This window comes from Peromyscus leucopus, chromosome 1 (genome assembly GCF_004664715.2).
Source record: "Peromyscus leucopus breed LL Stock chromosome 1, UCI_PerLeu_2.1, whole genome shotgun sequence".
Taxonomy (NCBI): domain Eukaryota; kingdom Metazoa; phylum Chordata; class Mammalia; order Rodentia; family Cricetidae; genus Peromyscus; species Peromyscus leucopus.
The window spans coordinates 112,906,346-112,922,945 of NC_051063.1; the positions used below are offsets into that span (position 1 = coordinate 112,906,346).

The 16,600-nt window shown below is 37.7% G+C and overlaps 1 protein-coding gene across 23 annotated transcripts in view; it reads right to left on the bottom strand.

Annotated features, from left to right (window-relative positions):
• The window catches only part of Dlg2 (discs large MAGUK scaffold protein 2), a 1,876,145-nt gene that overhangs the window by 448,381 nt on the left and 1,411,164 nt on the right, over positions 1-16,600 (bottom strand). For all 23 annotated transcript variants that reach the window (XM_037207364.1, XM_037206918.1, XM_037206903.1 and 20 more), the window contains 2 exons: positions 10,027-10,171; positions 7,705-7,843 (listed from right to left, as the gene is read on the bottom strand). In XM_037207364.1, coding sequence (XP_037063259.1) covers positions 7,705-7,843; positions 10,027-10,171 — 284 coding nt within the window. The remainder of the gene's footprint in view (positions 1-7,704; positions 7,844-10,026; positions 10,172-16,600) is intronic.

Genomic DNA, 16,600 nt, shown 5'->3' on the forward strand with positions numbered 1-16,600 from the left:
AGATACAATAATTGGGGAGTTTGTGTTATTTAATTCAAAATTTCCCAAATGTTGGAAGCATATTTTCTTTGGGGTTTGTGAACAAACAATTAAACAAAAGTAAAGATGGTCTATAGTGAAATTGTCTAACTAGATCAGGCTAGCTCCTCATAATGAGCTTGGGCTGTAGGATGTAGCTCAAAATACAACTCATATCCCCATTTTCCTCTGTGTTCCCTACTTCTAACCCCCTTGCCACAACATTCCAGCTGTGAAATCTCTTCTCTCATTTCTTCAGTGGCCCATCTACTTTAAAAAAAGCCTTAAAAGAAATCCTGTAAACCAGGTAGTTTAGATTTGTTGGTTAGTACTCTCCAGTAGATTCTTAATGCACTTTGGATTAAACTCATATTTCATCATTACCTCTGAATCCTTTATCATCTGGCTCCTGCCTCCTACCCCAGCCTGATTTTCTACATGCTCCCATTAGCCAAGTTCCTTAAACACACTACAGTTATTCCAGACACAGTGACCTTGGCCTTGTTTCTTGTTTCTTCTACTTCTTCTCTTCCTTCTTCCTCTTCCTCCTCCTCTTCTTCCTCCTTCTTTTCTTCTTCTGCTCCTGCTCCTCTTCCTCTACCTCTTCTTTCTCCTCCTCCTTCCCCTTCTCCTCCTCCACCTCCTCCTTACTCTCTTCTTTCTCATAGTGTCCTTTCTCTGATCTTTTCATAACCATGTGTTTTCATTCATCTATTTTCAGCTTAACACTACCATTGTTGCCTCAGGGAGGCGCTCTTATGGTATTCTGCCTCATGAAGTGTTCTTTCCTAGTCACTGCCTATCACATGATCCTAGTGTATTTTCTCTATAGTTCTCAACTAGGTCTGAACTTAGTTCTGTCTTATTGTGCTAGAATATGAGGACAGGAATCCAATGTGTTTTTACTATTGTGATTTTTGTTTCTAATAACATTTTAGAAACTGAATAATCACTGGATGAGTAAGTCAAAGAGAAAAGAAAACTTGGGTATATGTCAGAAATATACCTATTGAGTTAGTATTCTGTACTTGGGGGGCAAATAGGGTATAAGTGGACTCCTAGCTAGTGGGATGGTATCTGCTTAAATAACCAATCAAGCAGATGAGATTCAAAGTCACAATCCAGAGTTGTTCTTAGTTGTTTCTATACACGAGGACTCTATCTGGAGATTTTATTTAGCTTATGCTTTAGGATCAACCAAAATATGTGAAAGCCTACCACGTGGCGACCGCCAAATAGGCACTCAAATATGTCTGTGCCTTTAAGGTTATGTGAATTTAGTTTCTAGTAATAGGAGGCATATCTCTCACAGCTGAGTTCTAGCTCCCTGCTTTTCATCACATATTCACTGCATTCATTAGGAAATTAAGCAACTGTGTGGTGACAGTTTCCTTTCGCTTCCCATTTTTTTTTTCAATTTAGTGCTAAGGATGCATTTAGCTACTCTCAAGAGACTGATCTGGATGGTGAACAAATGTAGTTCACACTCCTGAGTATGAGGGAAGATGTGGTGGCATGTAAGCGGAATGAGTAGTGGAAGGTAACCTGTAAAGTTTTCATCCTTTAGGGGTGATGCTTGATTGATTGCAGTTTCCTTAAATTCTTCCAGATCCTTCATCCTCCAAACAGTAAATATCAGCTTAGAGAAACAGAATGAATACCATGTTGCATATTCAGCAACATCGTTTCTAAATCTGGCTCTATGGCTTACAAGCTGAGAACCAGAGGAAACCAACAAATCATTCATTCTAGGCCCAAGTTCCTCTTCCATCATGTAGGAGCAGATTAGGCTGCATGTATTTATGGCCATTCCAGATTTGACAGCTTGTAACCCTCAGTCAAAAACCACATGAGCACCATTGTTTTTACATTTTTTTTTTTTGAGACAAGGTCTCACATTGTAGCCTAGTCTGGCTTCAGAGTCATGGTAACCCTCTTGTCTTATTCCCCCAGGTACTTGGATTACAACAGTGAACTATCATATCGAGCTGAAAAACCAGATTTCTTCATCACACTGTGTCTACTCTACTGGGTCTCAGTAGGCTTGCTACCAAGACATTTTCATCTAAGACTGATTTATTTAGTTTTCTTTTCTGTTAGTTGGTGGAAAACATTTACAAATGTAATGAGAAAGAGATAAACTAAGTCATGGTGGCATTATTCTAGTAAAAATTGCTAAAGCACATTACTGTCTATTCATAACAGAGGGAGCATAAAGCAGAAGAATAGAGCAATACTCCTTACAACAGACTGAGAATATATGAGGCATTTATAGCTTGATGTGATTTTAGAGGTTGTTGAAGAATTCTGCTTCTATAGAAATGATTTCCTGCCTGCTAAACTCTCATCATTATTTTATTCTTGACTTGTTGCTTTAGGTAAATATAATGTAGTCCTCAATTGTAATATATAACTCAAAGATATTATCAAACCCATATAATCTTCTAAAAATGAATGCAATATTCATAATTTATTATTATGTTAAAACCTTCTAGATCCTTGAGGAAATAATAAGATCCTTTACTCCAAATATATAGTCAAGAAATTCAAGACTTACAGAGATTGAGTGAATTGAATGGTCATGTAGGTATTGATTGGCAGGGCCAGGACTACAGGTCATAAAATCATCTCTGTGAGATAAAGGGTGTGGATGTGGGGACTCCTCCTTTTAAGATAGCTTGATTAGAATTCTTACTTTGATCCTTGTTGTATGACATGAGAAATTTTTCTTAACTACTTTTAGTTTTTTTTATTTGCAAACATTAAGACTATCACAGAGAAATATCACACACACACACACACACACACACACACACACACACACACACACACTTTATATTCCTTTTTAAATCTTTGCCAGCTATCTCCTCAATATAAATGCCCTTTCTGATTTCTTAATTCTGACAAAAACCTACATATTTTCAGGTTCAGAATCAAGGTCCCCTCTTATTTAAAACTTCATTTGATGCTATGGCTGTTCCTATGGTATCTACATAAACTTCAAAGTTACTTATAAATGTTTCTTAAATTCCTCCTATGGTATTAAGGATCTCTGATAATGATCCACCACACAGTGGTGATTGAATTCTGCTTGTCTCTGCTCTTCAATCCAGGACTGGAGAGATGACTTAGCAGTTAAAAACACTTGCAGCTGAATTCATATCCATATCATGTGGCTTTACTATCTCTTATAACTCCAGTTCCAGAGGATTCTACACTCATCTCAAAAGGCACATACATACATGTGGCATACATACACTTATGTAAGTAAAAATGAAATAAACCTTAATAAATTTATTCAAAAGATCTTTAGCATTTAAAAAGGATAAGAATGGATACAAAATTGCCAACATTTTATTTTCTAGGTAAAGGTATAATTACTGCTATTAATTATGGTAGTTATTTTACAAAAGAAGGAATTTTTTTTTTAAATTTTAAAAGTTTTTTTTATTTTATTTTACAATACTATTCAGTTCTACATAACAGCCACAGATTTCCTTGTTCTCCCCCTTCCTGCCCCCCTCCCCTTCCCCCCAGCCCACCCCCATTTCCCACCACCTCCAGATCAAGGCCACCCCCGAGGACTGAGATCGACCTGATAGACTCAGTCCAGGCAGGTCCAGTCCCCTCCTCCCAGATTGAGCCAAGCGTCCCTGTATAAGTCCCAGGTTTCAAACATCTATCTCATGCAGCGAGCCCAGGACCTGGTACCACTGCCTAGATGCCTCCCAAACAGATCAAGCCAATCAACTGTCTCACCTATTCAGAGGGCCTGATCCAGTTGGGGGTCCCTCAGCCTTTGGTTCATAGTTCATGTGTTTCCATTCATTTGGCTATTTGTCCCTGTGCTTTATCCAACCTTGGTTTCAACAATTCTCGCTCATATAAACCCTCCTCTTTCTCACTAATTAGACTCCCAGCGCTCCACTCGGGGCCTAGCCATGGATGTCTGCATCCAGATTCCCCAGTACTTGGATGGGGTTTCTAGCACAACTACTAGGGTGTTTGGCCATCCCATCACTAGAGTAGGTCAGTCCCAGCTGTTTCTTGGCCATTGCCAGCAGTCTTTTGTGGGGGTATCTTTGCGGATTTCTGTGGGCCTCTTTAGCACTTTGTTTCTTCCTTTTCTCATGTGGTCTTCATTTACCATGGTCTCCTATTCCTTGTTCTCCCTCTCTGTTCTTGATCCAGGTGGGATCTCCTGCTCTCTTTCCCTCGACCCTCGCCCTTCATTGGTCCCACTCATGTCCAGGCTGTTCATGTAGATCTCATCCATTTCTCTGTCATTCGGTGATCCCCATGTCTTTCTTGGGGATCCTGTTTTCCAGGTAGCCTCACTGGTGATGTGATAGCAGTCCAGTCATCCTTGTTCTACATCTAGTATCCTCCTATGAGTGAGTTCATACCATATTTGTCTTTCTGAGTCTGGGTTACCTCACTCAGGATGATTTTTTTCTAGATCCATCCATTTGCTGGCGCTTTCTTAGAAAATTGGGAATCAATCTCCCCCAAGATCCAGCTATACCACTCTTGGGCATATACCCAAGAAATGCTCAATCATACCACAAGAGCACTTGCTCAGCTATGTTTATATCAGCATTGTTTGTAATAGCCAAAACCTGGAAACAACCTAGATGCCCTTCAACTGAAGAATGGATAAATAAATTGTGGCACATATACACAATGGAATACTACTCAGCAGAGAAAAGAAGGAAAATTTAATACCAGAATTTATAACCTCAAAGTTATGAAACAATAAAAGTTACCTTTATGGAAAAATCTACTAGAGAAGAGGGAATAGGCATTGCTTTACATTTTTTTGTTTTAAATTATTAGTTTTTAGATGTTTAGTGCCCATAGACTAGTAGGAAACATTGGGTTAATATGATGAATGAAACATTGACTCTGTCTCTGAGCCAGTATTTCTGGCACATAGAATGCTTACAGCCGGGGAACAGGAGGTAGGACACACCAATGTTGGCAGAGTAGCAAGAGGAAGTGTGCATGGGTATGAGTTGATAGAATTTTCTTTACAGTTTTACTTGGCATGAGCCAGTCATAAGACTTTGTGTGGTTATTAGCAAGAATGTCTTGCATGGAAACAGAACAGGGGTCAAGGAAAGAAGTAAGACAATGAGGCATATATACTGTAAGAGGATGATGCTAAAGAGAGATTGTAAGACCATTCTGTATGACTCTAAAGTCGATTAGGAATTAAAACAAGTACAGGTACTCTATATAGACAACATCTGTCAAATATTTACTACATGTCACACATGGTTCTAGGTTGCTTGTGTTTATTTTCATTTAATTACTACAACCCATTGAAATAGATTCATGTTCTTCCCTGGTAGAGGTGAGGAAACCGAAGTGTGCAGATGTTAAGTGATTAACCCAAGACCACAGTTAGCAAAAGATAGAGACAGATCTCACCTGGACTGGCTGACTTTATAGCTCAAAAGAACTTGTAGACCCCTTCCAGGCATGTATTTCTCTGATGAGAAGAGTTTATTTAAGTTGATGTTTACTTTGATACTAAAGAGGAAATCTAAATGCTTTTTAGTTAGGATTCTAAAACTGCCAGACAACCAAGTTTTTCTATTCAGAAGTCATTCAACCATATAGTCTTTGAGTGAAGTTTAATTTCTCCCTCTCTAAATAGTGATAGAAGTCCATCTCTCTGTTTTTGGAAGGATTAAATGAGCAGAGTGTGTTAAACAGCTAGCAAGTGGCCAGGATTATAAAGAGACTTTAACAAATGTTAATTTATTATGGGTCCTAGTAAGATAAAATGACATTTCAAATTAAAATCAGCTTTAATATTAGTGGCAGGCTGAGAGCAAACAGATCATTCTTTGGTGCTTAAAGGTGTCCATATTTACAAAATGCTTCACGGGGCCCTGTGGATTATCTTTGCCATAGTCCTTATTTTAATTAAGAACATGGAGCTCAGACATCCCAGTACCGGAAGAAGTCTGCACAGATGAATGTTTTCATCTTCTAAATGTTTTGTTCCCTGGCTAAATATATAACAAGCTATGTCAGCAAACCTGATATTGCAAAATAAATAGGAAATGCTTAATCATTTAAAAATGTATGCCAAAGAACAGAAAAGCCAAAGAATAAACATATGTCACACGAAGTCTCCTTTACTTTGTCAAAACTGACAGATGACTCCAATTAGACAGCCAAGATATAAAACCAAAACAATCCATCTCTATTTGTTATGTATACAAATATATGGATATATTTTTATGATTTTGTCTCAGTTTTTTCTTTTTTCAAGATAGGGTTCCTCTGTGTAGCCCTGGCTGTCCTAGATCTCACTATGCAGACTAGGCTAGCCTCCAACTCAGAGAGATCCACCTGCTTTGGCCTCCTAAATGCTGGGATTAAAAGTGTATGCCACTACTGCCCATTTTTGTTAAAAAAAAATCAAGGAAAAAAACCAAATTGCAGATAAATGTCTTAACCATGAACTTATTTTGAAACATCAATGTCTACCTCCAGTTGTATCTAAGTATACATTTGTTTATGTTTGAAATTTTCATTATAGGGTGTTACACTGGTCATCTCAAAGTAGGTCACTCTGAAGGGAGTTTGAGAGACATCTTATTTTTAATTCTTTGAATATTCTGTTCAGTGTAGTTTGATCATATTCACCCCTCCCTTAACTTCTCCCAGATCCACTTTGTGTAATCTTTCAAAAAAAAAAACTTATTCATTTTTATATCTATTAAGGCTAATTTATGCTTCCCATATATTGTTGGCTGTGTGGCCTTCTATTGGAGAATGGTCCACTCATCAAGGGCTGTATTTGTATAGAGAACTAACTCTACTGAGGAGATTTTTGTTTTATAACCATAGTTTCACCCCTTTGCCAAGTGTATTAAGAATATACTAGTTTTGTAACAACATGTTTAAAAATACAAAGAAAAAATGAACATTTTTTTATTCACCCATCAATCAATCAATTAATTTATTTATCACTCAATATTTGTTGGATTTTTATTGGTGGTAATTTAAATGAATTAATTTTTTTCTCTGTGAACTGTCACATTTAATTTTTTAGAGTGCTGTGTTCATATGCTGTCACTTGTGGTATTAGTAATATAGTGGCATGTTCTGAGATTCCTGCCATGCTCCCTCTTGGAATTAGCATGTGTGTATTAATTTCAAACTCTTTGGAACCACATTTCAAAAGAAGGAGGGTACGGTAACTACCAAATTCTATTACATATGGATTGCCATGGGTAGTAAGAACATGGAAAGTAGAGTCAGAAGAGGAGAATTTCAGCTCTTACCTCACACAACCAGATGGGTAATATAGGTAAGCTATTCCTTTCTGATCCTGGGTGTGACCATCTTTCATCAAGTGATGAAACCTAATCTACAGAATGGCCACAAAATTCAAATGCTATCAACTGTGAAAAATCTTGGTAGATCACCTTGTGATGGGTATATGCATAATACTGTTTCTCACAAGGAATTTGTGAGTATATAGCAGGAAATCCCATTACAAATATACCGGTAGCTGAAGATTCTCACAGAAAGTAAACCTACACTGAGTTTGAAGAGCACTTAGAAACTTTAGTTTGTCCACTAAGTAACAACTGACATAGCACACAAATGTGACTTCTTCCTTAAAATGATAGCCAACCCAATTAAGTTAGAAGTATATCTGACCTGGTGTAGTCATCTTCAACCAGCATGTGCTTTGGAATTGGTGAGTACCTTCCTGGAGAGATGGGTGGCAGGGAAGTTTTGTATTCTAACGTGCCATTGTTACCAGACAGCAGATGATTTTCCATCGGTGGAGAATAAGCTAAGAAATTGGGGAGAGAAAAAAAAACGGAATCAAACCTTTCATGTGGGTGATTCAATGTTCAATATACTCCAGAGGATGTGTTAAAAATACAAAAGCTTTGCTACATGCCAAAATTTTTCTTGTTCTCCAAGAGGGGTGAGTTGCTGTCTGTTTGCATTTCCCATATATAAGCACACAGTGACCTTTAGATTTGGAAAGATGTAATAACAGTTATATTTGCAGCCCAAGTTAGCATAATTAGGTGATGGGAAGAATTGGAGAGACTCAACACACATTTTCAGAACGATGATTAATTTTCTATGGAAATGAAAATGTTAGCTTCTAATTGTAGGCCTCACATTCATTTTACATAATTAATATCCAATTATCAAAGGCAAAAGGCTCCCAAGGAATACATTCTCCTATTAATCCTTCTCCACAAATATGCTATATTTCTATCACAGGAAGTCTACAGTGACAAGCACTTTTCTTCTGTTCTTCCCTAACCCATCTTCTCATTGACACTCTTGACAGGGCTCCCTTCCTTCCATTCTTTCCTCAAGTCTGTTTTGTATGTTGAGATGAACTCTTAAAATCCAACTTTGTTTTGTTCTCGTGCTTACATTTTCTGTACTGTCATTTTGTTTGGGACACAGTATACATTCTCTTCTTTATCAAATTGATAAAACTGACCCATTTCAATATTCCTTACACATGTTGTTAATCCTCAAACAATACCTCTGTTTCTGGCATTTGTACCACTGTTTTACTGTATAGAGTATCTGTGATTTGTGTCTCTTATCCCATCTCAGATGTATAATTATAAAGGCAGCTATACATAAAATCTCTCAATTCTTTCAAAGAAAGATCAGAAATCTCCCTTCTCTGAGTCACTAAAAGACATTTATTTTCATTTATCTGACTATATATATATTGCCTCTTGCTTCCACAAAATTGTGTTGCTGGGGATGCATCTGAATTAGCTTATCCTCCAACCATGCTGCTGAAGGCAGGGGTGTATTTCCTCTAACGTTAGATGGGTATCACACACCTTACTTTACAAAGTTATGTAGCATATGTTAAATTACTTTAATTGATTAAAACCTTTGTGTTCTGTCTTTTGTCCCTTCTCTGCCATTGCATTTATATGCCCTTTTTGAAGTGAGTCATAGCCCTTTCCGACTCCTCTAAATTTATTCAGTTCAAGTCTCTGAAAGTCAAAACTCTTTCCTGTCCTAAGGTAAGGCTTATCTCAGCTTAGGGCCTTCTTTGAAAAAAAAAAGACTATTTAGAGGAGGAGACATTTCAGGAACCATTATTTCGAAAAGTAATAGCTAAGGTAATGGGCCTTTAGAGCTAAGGTTATTTAGCTCTTAAATTTTGCTCAACAGAAACATCTAAATCTAAGAAAGATTCAACACTTGCATAGGGTGATAGTACTAATTAACAATGGGTCCTGAAGGCATCCTGAGTGCACACACTCACAATGGAACTCACAAAGTTTCAAATCCTATAAGCTAACATATCAATAAAAACACCCATTAGGTTTACATAGAAAGCAAATTCTTTCTAAATTTAGTCTCCGAAGACAGAAGAAAGAGAGCAAGTCCTAATTAGCAGTGAATTTGGTGTGATCCCCAAAATAGTGACTTGGAGTGCTGCCTCTCCCACAGCTACAGACAATGACTGATTATTTTCTTGATAACAAATTCAGCTAAGATAAGAGTTATGATGATGACTGAAAATGGTGATTTCATAATTCCAGAGGACAATCCCCTCCCCTAGGGGAAGCATAGAGCTCTCTATGGCTTATTTTTGCCAGCATCTGTCTTTCACTTTGCTGCTACACTGATCTGAACTAGGACAAGGGAATACAATGGCATGAGAGAACTCATGTTCCATGGGATTGAGAATTTATCTTCTGGGGTGTTGCACCAATGCTATTGTAATCACCAAGATTAGAATTACATCACTCTGTCCTCCCTTGGTGGACCTGACAATCCATCAAGGTGTCCCACCTTTAAAACATTAGCTGAGGTTCCGTAAAACAACATGGGAATGATTCATAGAATATTTCCCCTGAAGTGTTTCAAGAAGCTTGACAAGAGTGAAATTGTAAGGAGAGGTAAAAATGGCTTTGTGGAAGTCTATTTTGTATAACTGGCAGGCTATTAGAAGATGACACTGGACACAGTACTTACAGTGAGTAATATCAGGTGGGCCATAAGGATCAGTCATATAAATGGTGGTGGGTTTGCCAACTTTTAGATAAACAACATCGGATGTATTCTTCAATATCGCTACAGCCTCTTCATGGGTAACTTCTTCTAAACTATAGTTATTTACCTGAAAGAAGAGAACGATCAATATGACAAAGTTAAACCTGTGAAGTGAAAGAGAACTACCCAGGCAGATTGTGAAGTTTGAAATTAGACCTTATTAATAGACTGGGTTACAATGATTAGTTTGGTATTTGTAATATTCTTGATAGAACATACAGTTCTACCTAACCAAAGCAGGTTAGGTATGGCCATCAATGCTGCAAAATGGTCAGCTTTGTCGATCTCTCTGAGGAAGTGACTTAATGGCAAACAGAATAATATTTCTAGAAAAAATAATAAATGATCTTTTAAAATATTTGGTGTAGTTCTTATGACTAAAATGTTTATATATAAATCAGGCTGGATGTGCATATCAGTGTTATAATTAATGATTACTGAGTATATGTGAGGGCGTTGGATCAGTTCCCAGCACCACAAAAACAGACACAATAACAACACAGTGAAGAAAGAATACACAGAAAGCATTGTATAATAATTGAAGAAAAAACCTCACTAAAACCAAAAAACAAAACATAAGAATAATCCACAATTTGTTTCCTACTTTAATGTATTTCTTTAAGTCAGTGTAACCTCATTGGACATATTACTTTGGAATCCGTATTGGAGATCTATAGTGATTATAACATTAATGTAATTTAGCAACATGGTTTTTGCTTTTTATGTCTGTAACAGTGATTTAAATTATTTCTTGCTAGGATCTGTTTTGTTTGCTCTTAATATGTTGCTACCACAAATAATATTTTGACAAACAATTATCTGGGCTTATCCAGCCTGGATGTTTTTGGTATAACTCATGTATATGACTTGCTAGGCTCTACTATAATAGCATTGTTGTGATTTTTAATATCTGTTCTGAAAGTGCCCCTTGAAATATGACCTGATTACCCTCATGCCAGCACTTGGTGAGCTCCCATCCCCCGACAGGGCTGAGAACGGAACCCAAGATTCTGCGTATGCTACGCACACTCTCAGTTACTGGCTATACCTTCAGCTATTTTTTTTTTAAGGAAAGAATGTTAATGCAACGTAAGGATTCACAGGTGAATACATTCAAATGTATCACATTTCTGTAAGTATCAACAGCAATGCATTCCTCTTTATTTTTAAAAAGAGAAGCCTATATCAAGTGTTATTATAACTTCATGGCAGAAACACCACACTGGATGTGTGCAGTATTGATTTTTAATGTAATGAAACCAGAAAGACATCATCAATGGAAAAATAGATATAAGTGTTCAAAAAGTATAATTTAAGGTTAGTTTGGGATACACAGTGGGGTATAAGCTATCCTGAGCAACAGACAAAACTTTGTCTCATAGAAACAAAAAATATCTATAATGAGGTTAACTTACAAATTATACACAATCAGTTAACTCCAAAAGATTAATAAATAATAATACAATAAGGCAATTATAATAAAATTATCAGCCTCACCACCCTTGCACTCTTATTAAATAAAATAAGGGGCAATAAAATGCTCTCATGGTGACATTGTGGCCATCTGTTTGATAATTGAGGTGTGAATGAAGTGATTAACAAGGTACAAGAGGATTCTGTGGAAGGAGATGAGTCATGTTACAGGTTGGCTGGAGACTGGTGCTTTGTGCTTTCATGTACTGTTCAGAAAACCACAGCTTCAGATGAGGGAGGCTGTCATACACATCCTCTCTCCTGTGGACTTTAGTCATACATGATTTGTAGCATGATTTTTTCTATTATTTTCTTACAAATGCTGATAATCACAGTGATAAAGTATCTATACACAGCCCCAAATAAATACAGGCATGATCCTACTTTACATACACCAACTTCTTGCAACCATCCTTATGTCTTCTGTAAGATAAACATAAAATAAAATAATGTGAGTTATCTAATAGGTTATAGTGATGCTTCATTGTTTTAGTGTTACTGGTCTAATAAGTGACAGGGACAGAATCAAAAGCCCCAGAGATCATTCTCTAACAAGCAACTTTACTGTGTCTTCAGCTTCCAGGTTTTTACTCTAACCAACCCACATTCCAACAAGGTGCATTTTGTGGGATAGATAATAGCGGATTCGAACCAAGCACAGGAAGTGAATGTGGAGGATCCAGGTATGGCAAACACAGTTGATGATGGCAGACCTTAATTATACAGGAATAATGAAAATAGTAGGGCTAACATTTATTTAATATTCTCTGTCACATATTTGGAGAACATATATATATATACATACATACATATATATAACATACATGACCGTATATATACATATACATATTTAGATTCATTTTTGTTTTATGGATTTGAGTTTTGCCTAAATGTATTTGTGGGCATCACATGTATGACTGATGCCCAGGGAAATCAGAAGAGGACATTGGATCCCCTGGAACTGGAGTTACAGAGGAGCTGCCATGTGGGAAATGAACCCAAGTCCTCTGCAAGAACAGAAAGTAACCTTAATGACTGATCCTTCAAAGGTATATACAGCAAATGAAAGGAGATTTAGTATATCTCACTGTCCTTTGAAAAATCTTACTTTTGATGATTCATTTACTTTAAGGCAGTCCAACTTGTGACTAAAGAAAGTGATCATGCACAGCAGTAGAAAATATGTACGAAAATGATGTTTTCTCTAAAAACTTGACTGCCCAAGTTAGGTAGCTCTGAATGTTGTGATCACAGCCCTAGAAACCTCCAGACTGAGAAAACAAAAGAGGGGCAGAGTTTTGGAGTTACAAAATAACAAGGGCAGTGAAGAGGACCCCACATGCTGTGAACTAACTGGATCAGATTACAAGTGGCACCAAAGTTTTGTTTTGACAAGGGCTTATTGTCTTTCTCCCCAGGGTGCAGAAATCATACAGCTTGTTAGATTACCAGTTGAAAAAAAGATGGTCAATGATTATTAAATCCCACCTATTACTATCTTTAAGGTGGGAAGTAGATTTTAAAGATAGACTTCATACAACTAAGAAAATATTCAGACAAGAATGAGAAAATTTAAGCCAATGGCAGATGCTAGGGGGGGGGGTGAGTGTGAAAAAGAGGATATTGGTTGAATAAGTGTTAGTTTAAGGTAGTGGCAGCTTGGTTGGGTTTTATTTGGTGGCTGACATATTGAAGTTCTGACATGAATTTTGGTCCTGGAGCAGGCAGTTTATCATATTGGCAATAAATCACACTCAGTAAGAGATCATGCATTTGAGGCTGGGCAGATGCCTGGGCTGGTGGTGGTGAAAGTGCTTGCCATGAGAGCCTGATGAACAGAATCTGGATCTCTAGAACTCAGGCAAAACTGGACACAAGAGTTCAAGCCTCTGAAATCTCAGAAGGTACTACAGGCAGATGGGGACAGACACAGGAGATCAGAAGTGTGGGGTCCAGATAGAGTGGCTTAAACAGTGGCAAAGAGAGCCCATATGGAACAAGGTGAAAAGACAAGGAACAGTTCCTGAAGATTGCCTTCTGGTGTCTACATGCGTGCCATTGCAAGAGCATGCCTGAACAGACACACACACACACACACACACACACACACACACACACACACACACACACACGGTCACTGGGTTTCTTTTTACATGGACTAAGATATGAGCTCATTGTCTTGGTGTTTCCCATCTCTGTTACTTTGGAAATCCTATTTAACCTTCTAAGCTTCAATTTTGTACTCTGTAAAATAGGAATGGCACCAGTCACTGCCTCGAAGGACTTTTGTAGTATATACTGGACTATGGCAAGTGGCCGTACATTAAAATACTTAATGTTGGTTCTTAACCTTGTCACTGTTTACTGTCATCATCCACCTTGCTTCCCAGGAAACTGGATTTCTTGGCACAATTTTCTTGCTGATCATTTTTCTGTAAACATCTGTGAACTGATGAATTTAATTAGGGTTCTTCTGATGAGGCTTCTGTGTGGTCTTAAAAAAAAAACCTGGACCAAAAAGCATCCTTTTGTGCTGAAGTCTTCAAAATTGTTTTTCACAACGTGAGTTTGTTTGGGTTAATTATGTATGTTTACTGTGCTATGGACTCTCAACATAAAGGGCCTACAGCTAGAGATGATCAGTTGCAGAGAGAAGAGACATTGCATTGATTGGTTAGCTGTTCCTGTCATGGTGTTTCATTGTCTTTTGATTTTTTTTCTTTTAATCTTGTATCAAGTATTTGACTGTCATGATGAACACTGACCAACTGGTCTGGATTCAGGGAAAGAGATGATGTATGTTTGAGTAAGATGCTGTCTGTGGGAAGCATTCCACGGAGGGGACATATGTGCAGCCTTGCCTCATACTAGCAACACTAAAGAGGAGTGAGGAGACCCAAGACTGAAAAGCTGGAGGTAAGATGACTCATTGGCTCAAAAGATGGGGTGGCCTGGATTGGGGCATCATATGTGGGGTGGCAAACCAGCTGAAGAAGGAGGTGCTGGGGACCCACAGGAAGGGAACTTAGCCAGTTTTGTGGAAAATCAAATACGTGGAAGCCAGTATCTACACCCAGTGTAACAGTGGGAAGCTGGAGGGTAGGAGAGGCAATAGTGAACAGGATTCTGTGATGCAGACTCTGAATACTTGACTTGATTTGCATGCAAGACTATTCAGGTCTGGGGGACAGGTAAAGGCAATGATTAGCAACAGAGGTCTACCTAGAAAGAAAGTACAAGGAAATGTGTGACCCACAAACACTGGAGAAAAAATCCTAAACTCTATTGCTAAGTTTTAAAAAGAAGATAAAGTGGTTGGTTATTAGATCATGAAATAAATTAAGAAGATCAATCCAATGCTGTAATATCAATGATAGGAAAATAAAAATGCATAACCTCAGGAAAAACAAAACCTCTACAGCATATTGAAATAAACTGTTGATGATATAATTTCCTCTGAAATAAGAAATCGTAATAAATAGGGAATATGTGGATATGGTTATGTTTGGCTAATCAGTATTTTCTTGGTTTTAATGTTTTCAACAATGGATATGTATTATAATACATAATGTATTTTTATAACAAGATTAACGTTACTTGGGCAAAACAAAAACAAAGACTTAAAGAAGAATGGAAAGGGGCGGTACATAAAGCAACCTCAGGAGTGAGGTGAAACAGAATGACAAAGAGGGAGGGCTGTGTCTCATGTGCAATTTAAATTGAAACACTAGCCACGTTTTAAACTTGGCTAAATCTGGGTATATTTTAGGACTGGAGGACCTGCTCAATTCTAGTTGTGTTTTGTATGGTATTACTTTTTTGAAAGGATTCATGATGAGGTACATTTATAAATCACAGTGTTGAAGCTTACATGTTTCTCAGGTTCTTTGGAGAGTGATCAGGTTGGTTTCAGTTTTCAGTTTCATGATTAAGAGCTGCCTAATACCCTTACTAGGAATTCCATGTGCCAAATGAAGATAATGATTGTGTTTATATTGGTGGACTTGTGTTTATGAGGAAAGACTGAATGATACCATGAGCTAGCAGAAACCCTGTATAAAGGAAATGCTAACCAAATAATCATAGTCAGGCATTTAGGTACCCCTGAGCTTGCTGCTGGAAATAGCTTCTTCCTGGTTGAGGCTACTGTCACCCACTCCTGTGCTCAATGCTTACTCCTGCAATACCTCTTCCTACCTTTAACTGCCTTAATATTTTCAAGGGGAATGACAAAATCGTATTTTTTTTTTTTGCATTCCCCCACATGAAGCATTATAAGTACCTGGTACTTAATGAGGGTTGAAATAAGCTAAATATGCTGCAAAAGAATGATTGTGCCATGTCCAAAGGGATCAAAAGTCTATGTTTTATTGAAAGAGTGGGGCGGCTGTGCTGAGTTTCTGTTTTCTATTCGTGCTAATTAGAGAGGTAGAGAAGAGGCCTGAAGGTCGTTCCAGCAATGGCACACACTTATTGGATGCTCGCTTTGTGCCAGGTAGGATATAAGGAGGAAAACATCAAACAGAAAGAGAGCCCAGGGTCACCTCCGCTTATAATGCACAATCAAAGCTCCAGTTGGATGAATTTCCTTTCCCATTAATCATACATTTCTTAATCCTTCCTTCTATAAAAAGAGAAAGAATAGAACATGGGTTTTGATTGACTGAAGCTTCCTCCATAACACTGGTCACCAAATGCACAGGGCAATGTGAAGCCCAAGGCAATTCATGAGGTACAAGAGAAAATTTCATTAATATTTATCATATTTATGTTTATTTCTTGTGTAGAATTTACTAACCTAGTGTCCTGGTTAGTTATTTTGTTAACTTGATACAAACCAGAGTCATTTGAGAAGAAGAAACCTCAACCGAGAAAATACCCCATTAGATTGGCCTGGGCAATTGTGAGCAAGTCTATGGGGTACTTTCTTGATTAATGATTAATGCAGGAGGACCCAGCCCACTGCGGGTGGCAGCCATCTTTGGGCCTGTGGTCCTGGATGATATAATAAAGTAGGTAGAGA